The 13,366-nt window shown below is 42.9% G+C and overlaps 1 protein-coding gene across 5 annotated transcripts in view; it reads right to left on the bottom strand.

Moving 5' to 3' along the window:
* LOC124163639 (polypyrimidine tract-binding protein 1) overlaps window positions 1-13,366 on the bottom strand; it is a 973,136-nt gene that overhangs the window by 454,047 nt on the left and 505,723 nt on the right. For 2 of the 5 annotated variants that reach the window (XM_046540713.1, XM_046540722.1), the window contains exon 2: window positions 10,965-11,030. The exons of the other annotated variants lie outside the window; for them this stretch is intronic. In XM_046540713.1, coding sequence (XP_046396669.1) covers window positions 10,965-11,021 — 57 coding nt within the window. In that variant the 5' untranslated portion in view covers window positions 11,022-11,030. The remainder of the gene's footprint in view (window positions 1-10,964; window positions 11,031-13,366) is intronic. 5 annotated transcript variants of the gene reach the window in all.

Raw genomic sequence — 13,366 nt, 5'->3', positions numbered from 1 at the left:
ACCTCCGAAGACAGCACTATTCAACCTTTACATCGGGGTTTTTGATAGCAATCCAATCAAGCATGATAAAACATTCATGCCCAAGATAAGGGTAACTCACCCAGGCGGGACTCAAACCCGCGACCTATGGTTTATCAGGCGAGGACTTAACCCCGCTGCCACCTAGGCCGGCAATAATACTGTTACGAGACATTTTAAAAATTTAGAAAATGAGATACTAATAATTATATTCTCTTAAAATAACACCACTTATTCATAATGACGGCGGCAATTTCAAGCATGGAAATATTAAATAACACCGATCCCAAAGATGAAATGTTTCGATCCTGATCCACTATGCCTCGTACTTACAGAGGCTTCAGTTCCAAACACAGCTTACCCCACTTAATCCCATCCATTAAACGCATCTCTACCTCTTCAGTTTCCCCATTCGCTCAACAACCCTTCCCATATCACGTACTTCACCATCTCGTCCTTCCAAAATCCCTTATCTAACCACTAACCTAGCATGCTTATCCAAAAGCTTTCCCATCTAAAATCGCGACTCCATCGTTCATCTCCACAACGAACTATCCCCAAACTCCGAGCTACTATCGCCTTAGTACTTGAGAAAGTACACTAATGGCGCGCAATTGCCGCGAAAGTGCAAGCACTACGTCCAAGAAGCAAAATCTTAAAAACAAATCGGGACTGCTTTCAAGAGATCCTTTATTGCCACGAGACGAAATTAAAAATAATTGATGGATACGAATTAAAATGAGATGAATTGCAGAAAAAAAAAAACAAAAAAGGAAGCCGAAAACGGTTTGGAAAAACATTACACAGGACTAATTACTCGCATTCCAACAATTCTAGTGAACTGTCACTGATGACGAGTTCCGGTAGATAAGGTATTATTTCACCTCATGTTTTCTGAAGAAAACATCTCCCCTTTAAATGCGATGCAATTAGTTCACTGAGTAGAGATCGCGGTAAAAGAGATTATTAATTAATGCCGACTTTCGGAAGACAAAGCAAGAATCCATTAACACTCAAGATTGGAGCATAAAAATCTATCCCTATTGTTGACCAGGGAAAGGCTGATATATAAAATCGAGAGGGAAGTAAAATTGAACATATCCCGGGAAGCAATTCTGTCTAAAAAGTGTGTTCTGATGAGACGGGGAGTAGAAAAGTCTTGAAAAGATGACTTTAGCAGGAGGTGCAAAAGAGGCGTGGCAGAGACAGAGTGACGTCTCGACGACGGGATGACTGGAGCGGGATGCCCACGGCGCCGAAAGGCATGTCTGGGTGCTTAAGTAAGTGTCGCTCACGGGGAACGGGGCTGCGGAATCTGATTGAACAGCGAAAGTGACATTTCTGATCCTGATTTCACATTCTGCCCCAATTTTCCAGCGCACTTGCCACAGCAATGCAGGTCTCTGTATTCCTTCGCCAGATCGATGTAGGAGGTAAAATCCAAATCAGTGGGGCAGAGAGAGTTTGGCACTTTTAAACAAATGCGACCACTCTTTAAATGAGGCATATTGTTTGACAAATACCTTCGTTTCAGAGCTACAACTTCATGGTGACTAATCTACCAATGAAATATTTTTACTGCGATTGTCAGGATGCAATATATCCGCTGAACAAAAGTGAAAGTCATTACCAATTTTAATTTAAACGATTCATACGTGATTCAGAGGAAGTTCGACATAGTGAAATAAAATGTAGTTGCAATTTTACATAATTGTAATCATTTAGGAAAACTGCAACTTCCGTTTATTTCATTATTAACTATTTAGTTTTGATACACGAAACAAATAGGATACCTAGCAAGAATCCAATGAAATGGGCGAAGAGATTACCTCCAGTAGAGAGAAAGACTAGTCACAGCAGTGGGCCGGTTATGAGAAATTGCGAGAATAGGATTGGCAAGCGGGGAAATGGGCGGATGATAATAATGTCGGGGGTAGAAAGAAGATAAATAAAAGTGTTTTGGAAGCCAAGGGGTACAAGTGATTTCTTTTTTATATACATAGTTAGGTACAGAAATTAGGTATAGAAAACAAACGAGATGAATTAAATATTTGATATAGTGCATTTGATTTTCCACCCCATGTCTGCACAGAACTGACGTGAAACTTACTCGTATCCCTTGGCAATTACTTTTGTGTATTTCTTCTAATGATTCACTTTACCTCACTCTGTTTAGAAAAAATTACTTGTACCCCTTTTCTTCTCTTTCCCTCATGTGTAATAGAAGAGGGAAGACAAATTAGTTAATTGGGGCCGAGATATACGGAAACTCGAAGAACTATAACGTGCGGCTATCCACTCGCGAATGAACTCGACTAAACCGGTAGACTGCCGCTAGCAATTACCACGACTAGAAGACCACAACAAAATTTACCGACTAAAGCCTAAAAAAACGTGCAAAGACCCACGGGCGTAACCACGAGTGAGCATGTCCCACATAATATTTATCAAGAGAAGTTCAGGGGAAAAAAATAGATCCGAAGAGAAACGCATGAACAGCACCAACAGGGGCTGGGAGATAAAATGACATAAGATAGCGAGAAGGTTCTGAAGGAGCACCGAACCGGCCAAAAGATCCAATCGAAGGTAGTCCACAAGGCTCCCGAAGGGTACCATAATAACGCGGTGTGGATGAGATAACAAGGCTGAATGGGAGAGTGGGTAGAGAAGACAAGGCAGTCTTCGCACGGGAGTCTTTGCCAGGGACCTTGGAATGCTCTCAAGGTTGGGGAGCTCGAGGTGTGAGGAGCCCAAGGTGCAGAAGCGCCACGCGAGAGACGGAGACGCAAGGGGTGGAAAGAATAGCACAAAGAGAGGATAGGGAGCGATGCGCCCCCTAACTCCGCTGGGGTGGAAAATCGTCCGCAGTCGGGGGCCGATAAGGGCGGCTCTCGCGACACCCCCGTGGGGCAAAAGGAGCACGGGGAAGTTGCACAATCTTCAGCGGAGCGAGGCCAAAGCGCCGCACAGGGCGACTCCGAAAAGATCAATGGTGGGAGAAACTGAAAGGGATTAGCATCCCAACGGCGGAAGAAGAATCGCTCCTCCGTTGAAAAATGGATACGAGAAATACGGATGACTTCCGCACCTCCCTGAATCATAATCTAATTCGATACTCGATTTATGTAAGCCTTTAGCTAGATAAAATATTTAGAGAATCTATTTTTAAATAAAGAATGAGCAATAAAAACTCCTGGTGTCCCATTATCAGGGGATAGCACAAGTATCAAACACAAACGTAACGGAAAACCTGGGGAACATGAAATAAGAAATGACTCAAAACTTTTTTTGTGAATTGCAAGAATAATTACTAGAAGTTCAAACAGTTTGAACTTCGTATCTCCAGCTTATAAATTTTTTTTGAGTTTAATCTGAAGTGCATTTTTGACCTCGAAAACCAACACCAAACATCGCGATACAATTAATGAGATGTGTTCAGCTTTAAGAAAAAATGATTCCTTCAGTTAAAAATGTATTCAAAAATTAAATTTCCCGGAGAGAAAAATAGACCGACGCACGTCTAAACCACTAGTAATTTATAGCTACGTTAACCAGGCGAACGCAACTCCTACAAAATAAGAGACTGCATTCCACCCACTAAATTTACTAAGCCATTTGCTTCACTGACCCGATACGATTTCTAAAATACTTGATTTCAATGATAACATCTCAAATAGAAGAAGGTGACACCAGAAAATGCAGAGCCTAAACGCTGTGCATGCCATTTCCTTAAAAAATAAATATTTTCCTGAACACTTGCTTGAACGTGACAAAATCGCTGGAATAAAACGGCAGAGACCGAGAAACTAATGGGCCACATTATTCTGAGCACACTAGTACGGACAACCCCTTCGTCCACGGCAGCGGAAACGTTATAGCCTACTCATTATGAGCCCCTCCATCCAACATTCCACCCAATAAAATGTACTTATCCATTTTCTTCAATGTCAGTTGATATGATTTTAATAATAATTGATTTCGATATTTTAATTTCAGACAGAAAATGTGAGTCCATAAAAAACAGAGACTAACAACTGTCATATCATTTGCTTTAATAAAAATGATTTTTTTCATTTATACTCGCTTGAAAGTAACAAAATCCCCGATATAAAACGGTAGATACCGAGAAACTCAGGAGCTACAATCATCTCAGCACACTAGTTAAGGGCAACCCCACGTCTACGGCAGCAGGAGCTTTAAAGTCTACTCTTTCCGAGCGCCTCTCTCCCACCCAACAACAACAACGAATCCCCGCACACACAATTAGCACTTGGGGCCGCTCGCACGCGTTCACGGGCAAATCGAAACCGCAACCCGACGCAGCGCCGCCGTGCGCCAACTGATCCCTGATGAGGCGGGATAATGGGCACGAGAGGGAGTAGGCATTTCACACGGCTCCGAGGACTGGCGAATCGCACAAAAGGCAAATCTGGGAGAGGAGAGGAGTTCCCAATCAACACTCGTCCGATCCGCGAGACAAAAGACCCGAGGCGATGATGTGTGAGTGACGCGGAGGGAAAGACTGCAAAGTCGGCGATGCACTGCGAATCACACGCGCGTCTCGATGAACGGGCAGCGGGGATGGATGGAGTTGTGGGTCTACGGACGAAATTACCCGCAGGAAACACGGAACGAATTGGACAGAAGGAAAGAGTGAATTGGCTCCACTGAGGTACACTAAAAGCCCAAGCCAAACGAGCGAGTATTTCTGGCGCGCAAGTCCTCGGATCATTCCGGCAACTCTTTCCTATTGCTATAAAATTACATATAAATCTTCCTTTTACGTTTCAAAATGTTATCTGCGTCGTGTTTTAGCTCCTTACTCCATGAGGGACTGCATCACAGGTTTTACAGATTGCACTCCATGAAATTAATGCGAAAAATAAATTTCGCATTACGTTAATTCCACATATTTAGTCGCTGCTTTCATTAGCTGGAACACAATACAATTTAATACAGTTACTTCACTGGTAGCAACAGAATTTGGTGAAAGTACGTGTTCGAGTGTACAAAAACCGAGGGTCACAGCAGATTGCAAAGGAGATACGAACTCTATCATTGTACCTGTACCTTCAAATAATGGTGTCCAAGAAAAAATATGAGCTGCCATTACCACAAGACCTAATTTTATGGCAAAAGAAATTATCGCACGATTTTTTAACACCAGGACATGAATGGATAGATAATAGATTGGTAGGTTGGGTTAAGTTTTTTCGGTTACAGGCGATCAAATTCAAATAAAAGAGAGAAGGAAAATTGAGCCGACTCTACGACGCTAATGATCCACGTGAGGCCTCTCGCGGAGGCGAACACGAGAGCAGTGGGCAAAGGCGCCGCCAGCGGCGGAAACCGCAACCTCCCAGTGCGATGATTCACGAGAGGAGTGGACACGGTCCATCAGTCACAGCGTGCGCGTGCAGTAGACGAGGAAGGATGCCGAGATCGGAGGGAGGCACGATGGACAAACGAAAACGCACATTCGCCTTCACATTTGAGCAATCGGCGAAGCGATTACGAGACCCCGAAAAATCAACCTAATCTGCATCTTTCTTAAAAAAAAAGGCCTTCAATCCGAGAACCTAACGTGATTGAGGTCAAGGAGCATCATAATATTAAATAAATATCAGTGTATTTGACACAATTGTTGCCTCATAGGGACATATAGAAACGAGAGATGGTTGGCAAATTTTCGCGCGATATTATGAGGATGACTATATGGACTATGCATTCAGCAATCGAATCCTGCAGACCTCACCACAGGATTAAAAGATGAAGGAATGAATATTTCAACGATGATAATGCCTTGCCATTGAGTAAACTTACCACAGCTCAATAACCGATTAGTCAAATTTTCAAGAGGAACTATTCTTCTTCATCGATAGAATTAAGATCTTTCTCAATGTGAGTATAAAGGTCAACAAGGTAAGACAACCACAAATGCAAAAAAGTGAATCTACATCCACATACTACTCCGAAAAACACCTAAAAGGGCTCGTGGCAGGGGGATGTTAGGACACCAGCCTCAAAGAATGACGCAATTTAACGAGAATGACGACCGGCAAAGAGAAATTTCAGAAAAAAAGTGAATACTCTGGTCGAAGAAATTAAGGATAACTTTCACACATTTACGTGATTAAACCAGCCACCACCAGTGACATAGGTATAATTATATGGCGTCCCAATACTATACAGAGTTAAAATAACTGGTGTAAAAATAAATAGGCCGCACCGACGGAACGAGAACCTCCTTTGAACTTTGAATGAAAAAATACTACTCAGAAATACTTCAGAGGTTAACGAAGGGATAAATAGGATGCCTGTCTTCAGCAAAAAAAAATGTTTAGGAGTCGAGCGTGAGCGGTGAACCTCCTCAGGCTACAAGAATGGAGAGAAATATTTCCCTTGGGAAGAAAAGAATGCTAATGAGAACACCGCTCATTTACTAAATAAATAAAGGGGTATATATTTATTTCTTTACTCCCAACCTTTCAACATCAACCGATAAAAAAGAGGGTCGCGTTTAAAAATATATCAATAAGCCCTGGGAATGAAGAAGAGATTCAATTTGGATGAGACCACAGCATTTTTCCCTCCCTACACGCAAGGTACGTGTATAGCTCCGGGGCTATTACCTTATCCCCTTATCGACTTTTCCCAGAAAAAGATAAGATTCTTTCCTTTCTCTGCGGGATGGCAAGAAATTCTCCGATGGAAATAAATTTCACATGAACAGCCCCCCTTCCAAAAACCCTCCCCGGCAAACGAGTATTTCCCTTCCGACACAAAGGACTAGCTCTCCCCAGTTCTCCAGTAAGCCGCACCGCCGACAGCCACCCACTGAACTCCAGCGCGCGGTAAACTATCCATCTTCCACGTCACCGGCGAGATGCCCACTCTCGCAGCCTCCCCGCACGGCCACGTTGGCGCTGACAGCGGGCTGAGCGCGAGACGCGGCCGCTCATCTCGTGCCGGTCGGAGGGCGTGGGACGCACGGGCCGATGGTGGGTCATAGACGCTGCTCACGATGGAGCACAAGAGGTAGGGCGATGGGCGTGAATTTCTCGGGGGCAAAAGCAAGGATATAAGGCCAAGCGAGAACACGGTGCGGATACAGAAATAACTTAATGTGGTTGAGACCTTACAATAAGTTCTTATACAGGGCTCGAATAGGCTGCGCTCCATTCGACTGTTTGCATAAAGGCTAAAGCGAACAAGAAACCACGGGCAACATTAAATGTATTACACCGGTAAAGGCTGGTATACAACTAGATGAAAGTTTTCCAAAATCAAGAGAGAAATATTCATAACTCTAATATCAAAGGGGCGACTCTAGATTTTACGATTTTCTCATCAGATTCATCTCATCAGATGGGTCAGACATAATGATTGGAGCGTTCTAAAAACGAGGAAGACACCAGAGAAAAATAAAATACTTACGACGGCAAGCAAACAGGTAGAGACGAGGGGGATCGCCCTCGACAATGAACAGTTCACACCAGTTAACAAAAGAATTGCTGCAACATGTTTGTTGAAAATATATATTACCTTCCCTGACGCTGCCCTAAACAATTTTCGTTTTCCCTATTTATTCCCCCACAGCATACGTCCGTAGAGCAGTAAATATTTAACCTGCACACGAGAATTGAAATATTAACGTCTATCTGCCATCAAGTTCATTGATACTGAAACAATGACAAAATGAGCATAGATTTATAGGTACATTAACTTGGGATGAATCGTCGGTCGGAGACACGTTCTCCGACCTTTGCTCATTAACCGAAATTTCCCTAGCAACTAACCTCCCCTGACATTTTCAAATGGATAGTAAATTACGTCACATTTTCATGTTTTCCCGGGTGCAAATGTCTCTTACCACAACCGGTAGAATATCTCAAATAATAACCCGACCAGGAACATGCCCAAAAGAGAACCGCGAAATAAGGGAATGGCACGCGGTGAACTTCAGCGGGGGAATATAAAGGAGGGGAGGAGGGAAGTGAAAGGGGGGGGAGTGGGTGGGGGAATGTGAGGGGAGGCGGAGTGCCGTCAGCACGCAGAGCGAAGAACGCGGATGATGTCAGCGCTGACGCCACGAGGGAGGGGGGGAAGAGTGATGGAAAGGAAGGGGGGAGGTTGGGCGGAGAGATTCAACGGAGGAGGGGGGACCAACGGCACGGCACGGCTCACACACCGAGAGCGGCCACCGACGTCGCTAGTGCGTTATCACGCTGCAATTTAGATTCAAGCCGTCCCCGTGCGGGACACATTAATGGTGCCGTGAATTATGTAACCGCAGGAAATGGAGCTATTTTTTTCGAATGGAGTACCCGTGAGAAAACGACAGATGACGCCGTCCATCCGACGTCCAAAATAAAAACCGTGGTGCCGGCTACCTTCACGGGTCACGGCAAAGAATTGAGGAATAGAATATTAAACAGGTCCACTGCCGGTAAAACAGCCACTCCGTGGTTCTCGGACTGGACAGCACATTAAGGAGCGTAGGAGAAAGACGATAAAGGCAATTCTCGGGCCGCAAAAAAAGGGTTAACAGCCGGTAATGCAATAGACAGCATTTATTTTTAGAGTAAATACCCTGTAAGTCACACATGGCAAATATCATTTTTGCACATGCAGGTCCCCATTATTGTTATCTCTATTTTACTTGGGAAAAAAATATATGTTTCCCAGTGAAAACCCATAATTATATCACTAAATATTTCTCAATAAAGGCAACATTAAGTTGCTGAATAAAATAACCGCAGCACAATATTTTCACTACCTGGGAAGTAAATCGCGCAATAAATAAAAATTAAACAGGTAAAAAAAAGCGTTGGATCTATTGATATAATTTTTCCATCAAGTAATCCCTAAATCTTTACATATAAATAATCAAGCGAAACCAAAAGAGAAACAAAATGGCCTCAGTGACGATAAATTAAATGTCAACCATCTAAAACCTTGAAAACATTAGATAACACGCTTAATTAGAGGAATCGGGGCTATGGTACATGGAATAGCCCGACCAACCACACAAAAATGCCTAATAATGATGCATTATGGCAAAAGGGGAGGAGTAGACAACCATCACCACAATTACCTACGCGTCTCGGAGGGTTTACTCGGGAATCCAAACCATTACTCAAGCCCTTAATGTCATAACCGAGACTCATATAACGCAGAGAACGGAGAGGGCGCTGACTCGAGGAATACGACGAGAAGAGCTGACGGAGACGGACAGGTGGATGAGGAAAGTAGACGGATTCATGACGGCATTAATTCAGGCAACGGCGATAGAGCGAGCGCACGGGGGATCGGTGAGGTGGCGAGCGGGGAGAAAAAAAAGGTGGAGACAAACGGAGCGCGGGCCTGGAAACGAATATAATAACGCACTTGACAGCCTTTCATTCTTCGGCTCAAGTGAGCGGAATTAAGCCCTCCTCCCTCAAGGCAAACAATAAAATAAAACCGCGGGCTGCCACGATGGGAGAGGGGGAGGAGATGAACAAAATTAAATATAAATACTATCCCCTCATTACTATACATCCTTCGCCTTCACCCCCTTGACGCTCGAAAGCTTTAACGCGATTGAAATATTAATATGTACACATTTCCCTTGATTTTTTTTGACGTCGCGGTGAAAGAAAAACACGCGGAGTGATATCACGCCGCGAGCTCCGAAATGCTTTAAATTAAAACATTTCCCACACTCGCTTTGCCTGTTGTGACAGTCTTGGCGTTCACCCGAGGATAGGAAAACGCCCATTTGATTAAAAGCAGGAGGACTCCCAGAGATTTCTACAATGACAGAGGGAAAAAAACCTTACAACAAACACAAATCACTGAGGATAGAAACAACTGTTTATTTCTAATTATTTCATGACCTCAAAATTCTGTCGGGTGAATGGAGATATATTCCCGTTAGTTTTCATTAACTACTGCACTTGGATGCATGGAATAAGAATGCAAAGGAAAATATAGCCAAAGACCTTTGCGCCACCCCCCTCCCATGAATAGTCCACTAAAGAAGTTGACGTCTCTATAAACCCCACGCTGGAAGGATTGCGGACATTTTTGCCATTTCGTGCATGCATATTTCAAGCGCGTTGTTAAATAATTTATTCTTTATGGCAAATACAAACCGTAAATCAGGAAGTTTTAGGAACAACGAGCACAAGATGCAAATTAAAAAAAAAAAGATACTAGAATTTTGATAACCGTCTTGCATTTCATTACATCTCATACCAATAATATGCACGCACCTACTTCCAACATATTCTGGTCCTTCCCGAAGAATGACTGTATACTGAAACCCATGATAATTATCGAGCCACCATTCCAGATGGGAATTTTAAAAGTTGATGATCGTATTCTATACTCCGCATCCACTGCAAGGAAGCTGCAACAGTTTTTCACACTATTTCTAAACCTCTGCCTCACCACGATGAAGTCTATCTGATATCTCGCCACATCCCCTGGACTTTTCCATGTGTACCTTCGCCCTTCATGATGATTGAACCACGTGCTTGTGATGAATAATTTGATTCTCCTGTAAAATTCTGCTGCTTTCTCTCCCCTGTCGTTCCGTATTCCTAGTCCAAAATTCTCCTTTATCGTGTCCATACTACCAGATTTTTCTTATCCGGAGTTTCTCAAATTATTTCCTCGAGCTGCTCATACTCCTCATCTACTTCTTCCTCCCTATGATTACCCATGACCCAACCAACAAGCACACAAAAAGGCCTCACCCCGCCCGAAAGTAAAGATATCTTGACACCTAATTCAGTAATTTCCGTGACAGCTTTCGACCGTGATAGCTCTCCATTCATGGGCACGAGCCTTTATACGTGTCGCCGCTAACCCCTTCAACCCGAGAAACACTATGGCGGCACGCGCTCCAGTGCACCATATAGAACCCGTCTGTTTCGGATTACATAGTAACAACATACCTTGACGCTCAGATCGTCTAGAGCCGGGTGGTAGTAGGTCGTCTCCACCGAGAGCATGTCACTCACCTGCGGGAGGGAAGAAAAGAGGACATTAGCCAGGCAAAATAACACATAAGCCTAAAAAATGATCACTTTTAAAACCAAACTTTAGATAAGCAAGAACTGACACTTGAAAAATGATAAGGAGAATGGTGCGTGGAATTAATATGCAGAATCCAGCAAAAAAAGATAAGAGGAAACGATGAAATGAAATGGGGAACGCAAGGAGATTACTCGTTCTAGAAATATTCGAGATAATTACCGATTTCTGACCGCCGTGTACAGTTTACGGACTGCTATGAGTACAAGATTCGAGAACAACTAGAAAGTCCGAATTTATTAGTAAGGTACGATGACAAAGAAATGAAAAAAACTACAGAGTGGTTTGGACACAGAAAAAAGTATTCGGTAATTACGAGTGCCAATATAAATATAATGAAATAATTCATATTCAAGTACGCAGACCAAAGAAGAGCAAAATTTATTTAGCATTTCAATACGACTCACTGAATAAAAATTATCATATTCAGTAAACCACAGTCACGACCGAAAGAAGTGCAGTTGTCGGGAGAATAAACAAGAGTAATCTATTCACCATTCCCTTAGTACTAGGAAAGTTACAAAACATCAAAACCCAGCACAAAAGGCAGACTGGGACGATAACAAGAATACTTCAAAAAAAAAAGAAAGAACTAAAGCTAACGGATACTTTCCGTCCCACGAATTAAACACACAATATTAAGCGAGGGAGACGACAAAATGAAATCAGATTCAAATCGCGGTTATTCCGTGAGGGAAAAAAATTAATTCGAGCTTAAGAGGTCGAAACGAGACCGGAGGAAAATAATACAAAAAGAGGTAAATGCGAGTGGAGGGGGAGGGGAGAGGAGACTTAAAGGCGGCCGGGAAGGCGGACAGAAATTAATAAAAAAAATTATAAAAAAAAGACGCCACGGTGGCGACACTCTTTAGAGGGAAGAGCGGTAAGTAAAGCGGAAATAGTTTCGAATATATGTATAAAAAAAGGATACGGAAAGGAAATCCCTTCTGCAGAGCATCCGGACAAAAGAATCGCGCCAAACTTTTTCCCCCCGAAAGTAATTTGCAATTCGATTCGTTTTGATTTAATGCGGCCGCGGGACGCACCGTCGAGGGAGGAGGTTTCCTCCTTGGAGGGGAAACTCCATAAAATGGAGGGAGAGGGAAGAAAGTCAAGGAAATAAGGAAGAAGATGGAGGATGAGGAAGAAGAAATAAAGAGAGAATTAATTCCCTCCCTCCGAGCGTCGATCCCTTTTCCCTATCCCCGAACCTCTTCACCAACTTGGCTCCATCTTACCTCCCTTATCATCAATAGCAACACTTCCTATGCGTTTCTCATCACTACTATGCTCTTTATTTTTATGCGCTTGTATTAAGGCCAATATGCACGGTGAATGATTATGCTGAATGATCACGAGATCATTCGCAGGATCATGCCAGCAAAACATGCTCTAATTTTCACTGAATAATCATGCGCATGGCGGTTCATTCGCGAATTTCGCCATCATACACGGCGAATGATTTCATTCGCATGATCATTCAGCATGATCATTCGCATGATTATTCACCCAGTAGGGCGGCCTTTAGATATTTTCAAGGATTTGATTCCCGTTGTATTTTGTGAATTTGATTCTCAGCATATTTTATGCATCCGATTCTCTTTACATTTCATTTATATGTTTCTCGTTACATTTCATGTACATGTTTCTCGTTATGTACAGTAGTAAGGACATCAGCAAGAGAATTGCATTACCAAAGTAGGCGTTCATGAACAACAAGGAGCTTATGAGAGGACCGTTATGTTAAGAGTTTAAAGAAAAGATAAGTGAAGAGTCTGATATGGAGTGTAACTCTTTACGGTGCGGAAACATGGAAACTTAGGAAAGAGGACGAGAGAGACTGGAGGCATTCGAAGTGCGGCAAAGAATGGAGAAGGTGAAGTGGACTGGGAGGAAGAGGAACGACGAAGTGCTGGACATGGTGGGTGAGGAGAGAGAGGTTTTAGATGAGCTACGGAGGAGACAGAAGGTATGGATGGAAGGAGTACTTAGCGAGGAGGGGATGTTGAATACTGTGTTAAGAGGATAGAATGTTACGCAAACGAGGGAGAGAAAGAAAAGGAATAGGATTTTTAGATAAAATACGGGGAGGCTCCAGGAATTCTTCTTAGGTACTCTAAGGAAAACTACCTTAATCGGTAGAATACTCTAATAATAACAATAATAATATATTTGCTGGTTATCGGGCCACTATAAATTGACAATATTTTAAGCTTTTTAAATAAATAAAACAGGAAGCAAGAGGGGAAGAGGAGCAAAGGGC

The sequence above is a fragment of the Ischnura elegans genome, chromosome 1 (genome assembly GCF_921293095.1).
Source record: "Ischnura elegans chromosome 1, ioIscEleg1.1, whole genome shotgun sequence".
Classification (NCBI taxonomy): Eukaryota; Metazoa; Arthropoda; class Insecta; order Odonata; family Coenagrionidae; genus Ischnura; species Ischnura elegans.
This window is presented reverse-complemented; position numbering and strand designations above follow the sequence as displayed.